Source organism: Balaenoptera musculus, chromosome 13 (genome assembly GCF_009873245.2).
Source record: "Balaenoptera musculus isolate JJ_BM4_2016_0621 chromosome 13, mBalMus1.pri.v3, whole genome shotgun sequence".
NCBI lineage: Eukaryota > Metazoa > Chordata > Mammalia > Artiodactyla > Balaenopteridae > Balaenoptera > Balaenoptera musculus.
In genome coordinates this window covers 67666890-67680702 of record NC_045797.1, presented here as the reverse complement: position 1 = coordinate 67680702, position 13813 = coordinate 67666890, and the positions used below count along the sequence as shown (strand labels likewise).

The 13813-nt window shown below is 39.5% G+C and overlaps 1 protein-coding gene and 1 non-coding gene across 3 annotated transcripts in view; both read left to right on the top strand.

The window, feature by feature from the left end:
• The window catches only part of WDR43 (WD repeat domain 43), a 50786-nt gene that overhangs the window by 19162 nt on the left and 17811 nt on the right, over window positions 1-13813 (top strand). For both annotated transcript variants that reach the window (XM_036874078.1, XM_036874079.1), the window contains 5 exons: window positions 4337-4457; window positions 5226-5365; window positions 9450-9552; window positions 10076-10140; window positions 12121-12292. In XM_036874078.1, the coding sequence (XP_036729973.1) occupies window positions 4337-4457; window positions 5226-5365; window positions 9450-9552; window positions 10076-10140; window positions 12121-12292 (601 nt within the window). The remainder of the gene's footprint in view (window positions 1-4336; window positions 4458-5225; window positions 5366-9449; window positions 9553-10075; window positions 10141-12120; window positions 12293-13813) is intronic.
• LOC118906571 lies at window positions 4855-4939 on the top strand. The gene has a single exon (XR_005022551.1). It is a non-coding gene; the product is annotated as a small nucleolar RNA SNORD53/SNORD92 (small nucleolar RNA).

Here is a 13813-nt window from a genome sequence, read left to right as displayed (position 1 = left end):
ATTGATTTCCAGTCTCATAGCGTTGTGGTCAGAAAAGATACTGGATACGATTTCAATTTTCTTAAATTTTCCGAGGCTTGATTTGTGACCCAAGATGGAGGATGTTCCATGTACACATGAGAAGAAAGTGTATCCTGCCACTTTTGGGTGGAATGTTCTATAAATATCAATTAGATCTATCTGGTTTATTGTGTCATTTAAAGCTTGTGTTTCCTTATGTATTTTCTGTTTGGATGATCTGTCCATTGGTGTAAGTGGGGTGTTGAAGTCCCCTACTATTACTTGTTACTGTCAATTTCTCCTTTCATGGTTGTTAGCATTTGCCTTATATATTGAGGTGCTCCTATATGTTGGGTGCATAAACATTAATATCTGTTATATCTTCTTCTTGGATTGATCCTTTGATCATTATGTAGTGTCCCTTCTTATCTTTTTCACAGTCTTTATTTTACAGTCTGTTTTATCTGATATGAGTATTGCTACTCCAGCTTTCTTTTGATTTTCATTTGCATGGAATATCTTTTTCCATCCCTTCACTTTCAGTCTGTATGTGTCCCTAGGTCTGAAGTGGGTCTCTTGTAGACAGCATATATATGGGTCTTGTTTTGTATCCATTCAGCCAGTCTGTGTCTTTTGGTTGGGGCATTTAATCCATTTACGTTCAAGGTTATTATCGATATGTATGTTCCTATTACCATTTTCTTAATTGTTTTGGGTTTGTTTTTGTGGGTCTTTTTCTTCTCCTGTGTTTCCCACTTAGAGAAGTTTCTTTAGCGTTTGTTGTAAAGCTGCTTTGGTGGTGCTGAATTCTTTTACCTTTTGCTTGTCTGAAAAGCTCTTGACTTCTCCATCGAATCTGAATGAGATCCTTGCTGGGTAGAGTGATCTTAGCCGTAGGATTTTCTCTTTTATCACTTTAAGTATATCCTGCCACTCCCTTGCGGCCTGTAGCGTTCCCACTGAAAAATCAGCTGATAACCTTATGGAATTCCTTTGTATGTTATTTTTTGTTTTTCCCTTGGTGCTTTTAATATTTTTTCTTTGAATTTAATTTTTGTTAGTTTGGTTAATATGTGTCTTGGTGTGTTTTTCCTAGGGTTTATTCTGTATGGGACTCCCTGTGCTTCCTGGACTTTGGTGAATATTTCCTTTCCCATGTTAGGGAAGTTTTCCACTATAATCTCTTCAAATAATTTCTCAGACCCTTTCTTTTTCTCTTCTTCTTCTGGGACCCCTATAATTTGAGTGTTGGTGCGTTTACTGTTGTCCCAGAGGTCTCTGAAATTGTCTTCAGTTCTTTCATTCTTTTTTCTTTATTCTGCTCCTCGACAGTTATTTCTACCATTTTGTCTTCCAGCTCACTTATTCGTTCTTCTGCCTCAGTTATTCTGTTATTGATTCCTTCTAGTGTATTTTTCATTTCAGCTATTATGTTGTTCATCTCTGTTTGTTTGTTTTTTAGTTTTCTAGATCTTTGTTTTAAACATTTCTTGTATTTTCTCAATCTGTGCCTCCATTCTATTTCTGAGATTCCAGGTCATGTTTACTATCATTACTCTGAATGCTTTTTCAGGTAGATTGCTTATTTCCTCTTCATTTATTTGGTCTTGTAGGTTTTTACTTGCTCCTTCATCTGTGACTTTTTTTTTTTTTTTTTTGAGTGGGATTGTGTTCCTGTCTTACTGGTTGTTTGGCCTGAGGTTTCCATCTCTGGGGTTTGTAGGCTATTGGGTAGAGCTGGGTCTTGATGCTGAGATGAGGACCTCTGTGAGACCTCACTCCAGTGAATATTCCCTGGGGTCTGAGGTTCTCTGTTAGTCCAGTGGTTAAGACTCGGAGCTCCCACCGCAGGAGCTTCGGCCTGACCCCAGGCTCGTGAACCATGATTCTGCAAGCCGCCTGGGGCGGCAAAACAAACAAACAAAAAAGACAACAATAACAAAGTAAAAAATAAAATTAGACTAGGAAACTAACAGTTTTGTTAGAAAGAATATAGAAGATGAATCAACAATCGGAAGGGACATCAATATCAGAGTAGTAAAAAAGAGGAGGGAAAAAGAAAGGGGTGGGGGGAAGGCCTTGGCTGTGGAGGGCAGGGCCTAAGCAAGGGCAGGGTTTGGGTGCTGGGAGGGGCCAATGCTCAGGTCCCACAGGGCTGGAAAAGGCCCTGGGGACTATGGGGGGTGGGGCTTGGTCTCAGAGGGCAGGGGACCTCACCTGGGAGCCCAGCAGGCCTCCTGGGCTCAAGTGGGCAGGACACACGCCCTCCTCTCCTCTCCTGCTCTTCCGATCTGGGAAGGCCCCTCCCGCCTGCCTCTCCAGTTCTCCCCTCAGCCTCCTTCCTATGCCCCCAAGGACCCAGGAGACCTAGACGGGGCTTTGGAGGTGGGGGTACCAGCCTGGGAGCTCAGCAGGCTCCCCAGCCCGAGTGGGCCAGGCGATCGCCCTCTGCTCCTCTCCGGCTCTTCCCCGAGAGTCCCTCCCGCCTGCCTCTTGATCTCCCCGGCCTCAGGGGTGCCGATCCTGTCTGGCCTCCACTTCTCCCCCACCCAGTCCCCCTGTGTCCTACCGGTTCACCTTGGGGTTCCTCCCCTCTCCTTGGGTGTCAGAGTCCCCCACCAGCGGCCAGCAGGCACCCTAGTTGTGGGGAGAAGCTAACTCCACGTCTTCCCACACCGCCATCTTGACTCCGCCTCCACACTTACTCTTCGCCTATATATTTTTGATTTTTTTCTCTTAGCCTTTTGCTTTTAATTTTATGACTTATTTTGTAGTACAGAGTTTTATTTAATTAAACTTGATTATTTTCTTCCTTTGTGATTCTTTGTTTGTAATTGCTTTGGAAGGCTTTTCCTAACCCCATGATTATAAAAACTTTCTCATAAGTATTTTTTTAATACTTATTTTTAATCAATTAGTTTTGGTTTAAGTTATTAAGTTTAGTGTGTATGTAATATAAGACAGGAATCTAATTTTGTTTTTCCAAATGAGTAATTTGACATATTCAAATGTGACTGGCAGAGCAATATGTTTTCTTTCACTTTAGAATTAACCTTTTTTCGTAAGAAGATTGCTCCTGTTACTTCTGTTTTTTTTGTTTTTTTTAAAAATTAATTTATTTTTGGCTGCATTGGTTCTTTGTTGCTGCACATGCGCTTTCTCTAGTTGCAGCGAGAAGGGGCTAGTCTTCGTTGCGGTGCATGGCTCCTCACTGCGGTGGCTTCTTGTTGTGGAGCACAGGCTCTAGGCACACGGGCTTCAGTAGTTGTGGCTCACGGGCTCCAGACGCGCAGGCTCAGTAGTTGTGGCGCACGGGCTTAGTTGCTCCGCGGCATGTGGGATCTTCCTGGACCAGGGCTCGAACCCATGTCCCCTGCATTGGCAGGCGGATTCTTAACCACTGTGCCACCAGGGAGGTCCCGCTACTGTTACTTCTTGATTTTATAAGTGAATAGCCAAGGCAGGCTCCTTGTTGCTTATAAATAGCATTAACGTATGCAACAGTTTGCAAAGACTCTTGCTGTTAATCATATTTGTGGTATTAGAAAGGGATCATTATACCTAATTTATTTTATTCTATCAGCTAGGGGCATATACTTGTGGATTTGGGGTAGAAATAACCTTTTTGTACTGTAGGTTGAGAGATCATTTGTGTTACTAAGTAAATTAAATTCTCAGCCTTCCAGAGAATGCAGGAACTATGGAGGGGATAGGATAGGTTTGTAGAGGTCCAGCCAGCGTGGTAGTTTTCTGGGCATTAACAGAATCACCTCATGGATCACAGGAGACACAACTACCCGTTTTACCTTCTTATAACTCTTATTAACCCATTTCCTGGTACCTCTTGAGATTCTCTGTCCTATTGGGGAAGCATTACCTTGGTGATATGTCCAAGGTTGGTTACCTGAGTCAAGATTTTAGGGAATGCAGTTTGGCATAGAACCTTGAGTGGTATTTTTTTTTTTTCTCTAGTTGCGGAAAGCTGGGCTACTCTTTGTTGTGGTGCGTGGGCTTCTCATTGTGGTGGCTTCTCTTGTTGCAGAGCACAGGCTCTAGGCGCACGGGCTTCAGTAGTTGTGGCTCGTGGGCTCTAGAGCACAGGCTCAGTAGTTGTGGTATACGGGCTTAGTTGCCCCATGGCATGTGGGATCTTCCTGGACCAGGGCTCGAACCCGTGTCCCCTGCATTGGCAGGCGGATTCTTAACCCCACTGCACCACCAGGGAAGCCCCTTGAGTGTTATTTGTAATGCCTAGTTTGCCTTTTGTTTTCTTTTTGCTTTGAGTTAAGTTTCCTCCCCATTCATTGAGATGTTTTTATTTCTCTTCACAATACAGCAAATGGAAAGGTGATAATAGCAGCGTCAGTTCTCTGTGTATCAGCCCAGATGGAAAGATGTTGCTTTCAGCTGGTCGAACAATCAAACTATGGGTTTTGGAGACCAAAGAAGTCTACAGAGTGAGTGAATCAAATTAGTTGTAAGCATAACAGTTGTCTAGAGTAAGTATGGCGAAAGGCAGAAGTCTGAGCCAAAGAATATTGTTTTAAGAATATAGATGTGTTATTTTCAAGCATATGAAATAGTACAATTAATAGACAGAAGTAGTCCTCCAAATCTGTTAAATAGATTAGACATGTCCTTTTTGCATGCATTGGAAGAATGAATGTAAATGGAAAATGAAACGAGTGGAATTTGAATTAAGTATCTTACTCTCTTCAATAATAATATAATTATATAATAATGATAGTAATTTTTTATTTCTAGCTTGCATCCAGCATTTGTTTATATTATTGTATTTAGCTGTGGAGATTTAGAATTACATTTTGAGTGTGCTCAGGGGTTACTGAACATTTGGTGCTGTGATGATGCCTTAAAATTGTGGTTTCGACTCACTGAGAGTAACATGAAGACCTACAATTCCTTGGCTGTGTCTGAGCACCCAAGCACCCCTTTTAAAATGGATAGAATGAAGTGAATCTTTAACACAAATACGGAAGAAGTAAAGATTGTGGGGTAGGCTCACGGGAGTTGGAAGGGACAGCTTTAATGTTCAGTTTTTTTCGGATGGAGTTTTTTAAAGTGAGAGGAATATAGCACAAATAACCTTAGTAGTCTGGAGCTCTGATTTCAGATATGTATCATGTATATTGTTTATAATACATATGAAGTCTTAATTTTTGTTACTGCTTTACATCCTCTCCTAAATGAGATTTAACTTTCTCTAGCACTTCACAGGACATGCAACGCCGGTTTCATCACTTACGTTCACTACTATCAGACCTCCTAATGAGAGCCAACCCTTTGATGGAATTACAGGTCTTTATTTCTTATCTGGAGCAGTACATGACCGGTTACTTAATGTCTGGTATGTAGTCTTTTGGATTTTGGGAGGTAACATTGCCTTGAAAGAATTGGTCATAGCTTATATGGTTAATATAAATGATGAATATGAGATTTGCTTTATTGTATTTAATGTTAGATTTATTTTATATTGACTTGTAATGAGGAATTGAGCCTGCCTAAAAATCAGATCTTTGTGAGAAAAATTTAAGAGCATTGCATAATAGAACTTCCTCCATGCTTGTTTAGAGATAAAGTGGGCTGAATATTTTTGTGACTGGGCAATTTGAAAACCTTTTTAAAAAATTTTTTTAGGAAAATCTCTGATTTTGTTGAAAGAGATGACTATCTGGGTTAGTGCAGTAATGCCTATTTGATGGTTTACTGAGGACATTAAATTCCTTGGTTGTGTCTGAGAATTCCCAGTAAGCCTTTCCTTGCAGTGGTTTCTGTCACTAATTCCCTTTGAAGCTACTTTTGAAAGTAAAAATTTGGTATTAAAGAGCCATCAAAAAGTTTTTAAATTTAAGAAATAGGGGCTTCCCTGGTGGCGCAGTGGTTGGGAATCCGCCTGCCGATGCAGGGGACACGGGTTCGTGCCCTGGTCCAGAAGGATCCCACATGCCGCAGAGCGGCTAGGCCCGTGAGCCACAGCTACTGAGCCTGTGCGTCTGGAGCCTGTGCTCCGCAACAAGAGAGGCCGCGATAGTGAGAGGCCCGCGCACCGCGATGAAGAGTGGCCCCCGCTCGCCGCAACTGGAGAAAGCCCTCGCACAGAAACGAAGACCCAACACAGCCAAAAATAAATAAATAAATAAATAAAATTTAAAAAGTAATAATAAGAAATTTCTAGGATTTTATAACATCATCTGATGGTGAAATTAACTTTTTTTCTTTTACCTGATGTTCATGGACAGAATAAGTAGAGATTGTAAAAATAGAAGTAGTTTCTTATCCTAATGATCAGTTAGTTGAGCATGCTCTTGACCATATAAAGTTACTCAGAAGTGAGACTCATCAAATATGTATTTCTTAAAGTAGTCGTGTGGGGAAGGTTCATATTAGTCTGGAGGTGGATCTCTGTTCACCTCCAGACCGTCAGCTTAGTTCCTAATTATGCCTCTCATAATCAAATTGTGTTGGTTTTCTGTCCTGTGTCTCATTGTTGAGGAGCGCCTATTGGAATATCTTATTTTGGTTCTAGAGGGTTTATCCCTAACATAAGAAATTAGTAATGCCAGAAAAGTTAAAATCAGCCACCCCAATCTCCTGACATTACTGAGGTGCTTCAGTCTTTAATGCCTCACCTCTTTGGCTCCTGAGACTAGGGGTCTCCAGCTCCAAAATTTTTTGTATAGCAGAAAAGTTGATTTCTGCTGTCTTAAGATCCTGAAGATAGTATGTGTATACCTGGGGCTTCCTAGTAACAGAGGAGTAAACCATAAAAAACAAACAGATTAAAACTGCATATTGAAAGGCTGCCCCCAAAGGCCATTCATGAAAACTTTGTGTTTTGTTAGGTAGAGCAAGCCGAGGGTTCCCTTATAATTACCTTTGAAAGACACATTTCTGAAAGAAAATAACATTTGAAGGCTTCTTGCCACTGAATGAAGATTAAAATTTTAAAAAACCCCAAAAAACCCTTTCATATTACTGCAAGGAGGAAGTACTATCTCCTATTGATGGGCTAAAATAGCAACTTCTGCTGTATATAGTGGTGTGATAGCAGTGATTTTGAGCATGTATATAGTACGAGTAACTTCATTTTAGAGTGAATCTTGTTTTATTAAGAAGTTATTATGCATGAAATATTTAGAATTTATCAAATCAACTCTTAATTTTCTTCTAGACACAAAAATACTGAAAGACTGTTTACTGGTAAATGTATAAAGTCTCACTAGTTAATAAAAAGGAACTGATCTTGAATCATGTTTGTAAGTCACGCTTGTTACTCTGTTACTCAGTCTTTATTTTAGTTTTTTAAATTTGTGCCCAGATTTTTTAAACAGCTTCAATGAGTTATAATTGACATAATAAATTGTACGTACTTAAAGCAAAAGGATAATTAAGTTTTTACATATGTATACAAATGTGAGATTATTACCACAATCAAGACAGTGGCCACATGCATTGCTCCCAAGAGTTTCCTCGTATCCCTTTGTAATCCCCCTCCCCACCTCAGTCTACAGGCTTGTTGGCATGTTTAGGATATTACAGATAAAGTTGTTAAGGACATTTGTGTACAAGTCTTTGTACAGACACATGATTCGTTTCTCTTGGGTAACTACCTAGGAGTATAATGGCTGCATCTTACAATAGGTGTATATTTAACTTTTTAAAAAACTGCCAAATTTTTTCCAGAGTGGTTGTACCATTTTACATTCCCACCAGCTGTGCATAAGAGTGCTAATTCCTTCACATATTCACCTACACTTTATGGTCATTTAATTTCAGCCATTCTGATAAGTGTGTAGTGGTATCTCAGTGTGGTTTTAATTTGCATTTTCCTAATGACTATTGATGTTGAGAATCTTTTAAGTACTTACTTGCTATCTGGATATGTTCCTTGACAAAGTGTGTGTTCAAATATTTTGGCCTATTTTCTACTGGGTTGTTTGTATTCTTACTGAGTTTTGAGAGCTCTGTGTATATTCTGAATATAAATCAATTATTAGGTATATGCTTTACAAATATTTTCTCCTAGTCTGTGGCTTGTCTTTTTTTTGAAGCTAAGCAGTTTTTAATTTTGATGAAGTACAGATCATGTTTTGAAGTCTTTGTTTAACCCAAGATCACAAAAGTGTTCTCCTGGAAGTTTTTTAGTTCTAGGTCTTGTGTTTATTTGGTTCTGTGATCTGTTTTGAGTTAATTTGTGTATATGGTTCAAGGAACGGATTGGGGTTCATGGGTTTGTTTTTGTTTTTGTTTTTTGGATATCCATTGGTCCCAGTACTATCTCCAGTGAATTGGTGCTGCATATATACACGTCGAGTCAATTGCCTGTTATTTGCAGTCGTCATGTTGTATAAAGTCCTCAGGAGCACTGATTCAGCGATACTGAACTCTTACTCCTTGGGGAAACACCAGGGTTTGGTTTCTGCAAGCCTCTGGTTACAACATTTTTGTCATCTAATTAATACATAACCTTGTTTTATGTGTATTTCTGTTTAAAGATACCCTAGTTTATTTATATACACACACACACACATAGCTGATTAACTTACGTCAGAACAGAGTTTATCAAACTTAAACATTCTCTCCATAAGCATATCACAGCCTTTTTACTCTTAGGGACACTAGACCGCACTTCAGCATTATACTTGGGGGCCATTTTAAATAGTGAAATCACCAACCAAAAGCACAAAAGCAAAAAGTGTGGCACTAAATAAGCTGTGAAAAGAATACTTAGTATGAAAGCTGAAATAAAAAGGCAGAGCATAGCCTTGTTAAACCTCATGAGCGTTGGGCTGCTCATATGCTTCACTGCTCTACGTATACCTGTTAAAGACCATGAAATCACCACAAATAGTGATTTCGGGGTCTACAAATAAATTGTAGCAAGTAGGCAAATTCTCAAAGAATCAACAAATAGTGAGGATCATTTATCTATCTATTTATCTATTTCTGGACTCTGTTTTCTCAGTATTGCTATGATGTTAATTCTCCTCAAATTAATGTATAGATTCAATGTGAGTCCAGTCAAAATCCCAGCAATCTGATTTTAAAATTCAAGTGGAAATTCAAAGCACATAGAATAGCCAAAATGACTTTGAAAAAGAAGTTGGAAAACTCACTTCAAAACTTGCCAAGCTGCAGTGATCCAGACAGTTGGCATTGCCATCAAGATAGACAAATAGGTTAATGGAAAAGAACGTTGCTCATTGTTTAAATCTGCCACAAATGCATTAATGCTTTCTCTTTTCCCATGCAACCATGTTACATGGTAGTGACACAAATGCTTCCCTTATTTTGATCTTTAATTACTTTATTTAGCTTTCAAAAGATGAAAATGCTGTTGGGAGCCGATTGCTGTAACTCCCTTTAGGTGTTTGCCTTTTTTTTTTTTTTTTTTAATGTCTTACTATCTAATCATTGGTTTTGTTATCTAGGCAGGTCCGGTCAGAAAACAAAGAGAAGAATGCAGTGATGTCTTTTACAGTTACAGACGAACCCGTCTATATTGACTTGACTTTGTCAGAAAATAAAGAAGAGGTAAGTGGCTTGTTTCTTTGAGAATTTGTTTTTGGACTTCACAAATACTATTTTTTAAAATCAGGGTTTTGATGATTTGATGATTCAGGAAAGAGAGAGAACAAAATAAAACAAAAATCTTAGACTATTCGAAGTAATCATTGGATTCTGTGTTGAGTGCTCATAAGGGCAGAGGACAGGGCGCAGTGGCGTTTTCAATAATCCTGACATGTGGGCCTGCCGGTTGGTTCCCTGTTGTCAGCCAGTGCGCTTGGTTGTTGACTTAGCTCCTCTAACTTCCATGCTGCGTTCTCATGGACTGTGCTGTCTTCTTAGCCTAAACATTTATTTATAGACTTGACAACAACTACTTGAATTGTTATTTTGGTGGCAGTGATTATTTTTAAATTCAAGAGTTGTACATCCTTACTGTTTTGATTTATCTCTTGTTATTTGAAGGGTGGAGAGGGTAGTTGAATTTTCATAAGTAATTATTAGAGTAGACCAAAGTATATTACCTATTAATGTTACATTTTTCTTTTAGCCTGTCAAGTTAGCTGTTGTTTGCAGAGATGGTCAAGTTCATCTTTTTGAACACATATTAAATGGGTAAGTAAGAAGTTTCTCAAGTCAGAAATTTATTTTCCTTCCCTGACTTGCTACTTATTTATACTCCCACCTCAATATTCTTAGCTGTATGTTACTTTTCATTTAGATTGTTCTGAAAGCCTTCTTAATTCTTTGTCCGTATGACTACATACATTCCCAGTGAGAACTCAAGTTTTATTTTAAAAGAAATTGGTTCAGTAGGAAAGCTTTGCTTGTGAACTTTGGTGAAGGCTTAATTTCTGACTTTGATAGTGTCACACATTTGTCACACATTTGTGCATCAGTGAATGCTTGTGTTTTGGTGGACAGAGAGGAGTTGCTGATATGATGTGTAGTAGTCATAGACCAGGGGTCAGTAAATTATGGCCTGCAGGCCACATCCAGTAGAGACCATATGTGCCCCACCCCGCCCCCCAAATGAAAGTGTTTACTCTCTGGCCCTTTATAGAAAAGTTTGCCAACTCTTGCATGTGCTATAAACATGGTCTGAGACTCAGTCATGTGCATAATTATGTTAAACTTTAAAATGGTTTCAACTTTTTATTGTCAGTTGGTACCCTTCCTTTTACAATTCTAGTATAGGGGTTATGAAAGCAGTATACACTTATTTTAAAACATTCAGGATGCATAGACAATTGATTATAAAACTCAAGTCTCCCTCCATTGAGTTCCACTCCCTAGAGGTAACTGTTAACATTTTGATGTGTAGCACTTGAGGCCTTTATTTATATAGTCATATGTATGCATGGAATGTATAATTGAGGGCCCAGAAGTGGTGGGCCATGGTAAGGGCTTGGGCATTTGTCCTTGGGCAGTAGTAAGCTGTTGAAGGATTTTAAACTGAGGATTGATGGGGTTTGACCTAAGTTTTAAGACATTAAGTTTTAAGTCGTTCTATCTGATGTGAAGAGAATAGACCATAGAAGGGTAAAGGCCAAAGCAGAGGCCAAAAATCCTGGATAGAGATGGTTGTGGAGTCGGGAAACTAGGAAGAGTGAGTTGGAAAGATAGTGGGGTGCTTACGGTTGGGATTATGGAGGGTGTGTACTTAGTGGTGGTAAGACGTCTGTGGTGTGAGGAGCGTGTGGCTAAGGTGCAGGGAAGGACAAGGTTGCTGGAGGTAGAAAGCTAAAGGAACTGAGAGGGCAGGGTGTCAGAAGGATCATCAGACTGCATTCTGTATATGGAAGTCACTAAGAAAGGAATTCCTCAGCGGAATTGTTGGACAGAATGACAGCCACTCACATCTTTAAGAAATGCCGAGTGACCCAGAGGCCATTGGATGATGGCAGGAGGGGAACGTAGCTGGTAGCTGGTGACGGCAATTTCAAAGGTTTTAGAGGTGGTGGAGGGAGAGACTACTTGTCTTGAAGTGTTAGTGAAGAACAAGAAGCGTACTTGAATCATTGCCAAGGGTCTTGGCACTAAGGGTGTGGGGAGGGTTGCCGAGGTGAGCAAGGTGAGGAGGGCTCTTAGCGAAGAAGTTGAGGATCTAATTTTGTTTATGTTTTGCTGATCATTTTGCTCCTGGAACTGTGATGCAGAGGTCATGGTGAGGCTTCAGGGGTTGGAGGCCATTAGAGATGGGGCTGATTAGAGTAGGGCAAGAACAGAGCCATTTGGGGCTGAAGCTCAGGGTGGTGAGAGAGAGAGCCTTGGGAGCTTGGGGCCTTTTGTAAGGGTTGACAAAGTTGTATAGAAGAGCAAGTGTGCCTCAAGGCAGGTTTTGGTGGTGAGGTCTTGAATGTTGGCAGGGTGGGGATAGATGAAATCTTGACAGGAACTCTTGACAAGATGGAAGAACAGGATGGATGAACAGGAAGTCTTGAAAGATGAAGAGCTCTGGGGACACTGGTCACTACTGGTCACTCCTGATGATGTGGAGGCCAGGGGAGGGTCACATTTCATGACACCAACTTCAGAGAATTAGTGTGAGATGCTATTTCACATTTTCTAATCTCATTTTCTTTCCATTTCCAGATACTGCAAAAAACCTTTGACTTCAAACTGCACAATTCAGATAGCAACGCCTGGGAAAGGCAAGAAATCAACACCAAAACCCATCCCTATTCTAGCAGCTGGTTTTTGCTCTGACAAAATGTCATTGTTGCTTGTATATGGCAGTTGGTTTCAGCCCACCATTGAGCGAGTGGTACGTAGCTACTCCTCTGGAGTAAAGCAGTGCAACATCAACATGTCTGTGGAAGAGAATGATTTTAAAATGATATATTGGTCTGCTTATTGGAATACTTAAGAAGATGTCATATATTTCCCCTTAACTGAAGGACTTTTCAGTGGATGGTTTATTTTAACTTGTGAGAACTCTGTATATAGTTGGTCCTTGAACAACACAGTTTTGAACTGTGTGGGTCCACTTAGGCATGGATTTTTTCCGATAGTAAATACTACAGTACTTCACTATCCAAGGTTGTTGAATCCACAGATGCGAAACTATGGATACGTTATAACTATGAACAAGTTATAAGTGGGTTTTTGACTGCACAGAGGGTCGGCACCTCTAACCCCTGCATCGTTCAAGGGTCAACTATGTAATTTTACTTAACCCAGTATATCCAAAATATCGTTTTAATGTTTAGTATAAAACATTATTTGAGATATTTTACCCCCCTTCTTCCTTTATTTGGTATTATGTCTTTAAAATCTGGTGTATATTTTTCACTTACAAGCCCATCTCAGTTTGGACTAGCCACATTTCAGGTGCTCAGTAGCCACAGGTATGGGTGAATTTTGCCCAATTACCCAAAAGATAAATCTTAATAAGAGATCCCTTAGTAATAGCACACATTGAATATTCTAAGTGGAAATGTAATGGGTGGGGCAGTGGTTTAGGTATTTTGATTACAGAAGTTTCTTTGGAGACTTTTGGTGAGTTATTATGAGCATGTCCAATAGGTGAGACTATGAGAGGAATATCTCTTGCTCAAGCAATCTCTTGTTGAGTCTATTTAAAAATACTTCTTACTTTAAAAAAATGTAATACATGGTTATGGTGTGATAAGAAAGGGAGAGAAGTGTTAAACTGTAAACATACGTCTCCTTACCATACGTAGATCCCATAACCTCACTCTCCAGATGCAGCCTGTTTCCTGTGTGCTTTGTGTCTTTCCAGATATTGATTAGGTGGGTATAGAGAATTACCTGTAACTTTAAAGCCTTATAGATACGTATGTACTTTGCTGCATCTCACTTCCCCTCCTGTTTAATACCGTATCAGGACATAGAGATTCACCTTAGAGCATTTTGTTAATCAGCATTGCTTGTCTTTGACTAGCTTGTGGAAGGATAGCAGTAGGAAATTGAGGGTAGGACCAGTCTTTTTTAGGACAGATTATAAGGTGATGAGCTAATAATGTTTTCTTTAAAATCTGTTACATTTTAAATGTCAGTCTTTTAAAACTGCATATGTGAAAGATTTGAGCAATACATAACTGAAGAAAGTAAACATTATGCCTGGTATCTTCAGAGTTTACCCATTTTCCTCATATGGCATCAATCTGAATGGTGATCAGTCTGAGTGACCAGGAGTTTTCTGTGGAAGCCTTCTATACTTTTTTGTATTTTTATAAAAATGCATTTCTTTTTCACTTTATTCTTACTTCCAATTACTTTGTTTGACACTTTTTTTTTTCCCTTCCACCCCCTTTCCCTCTTT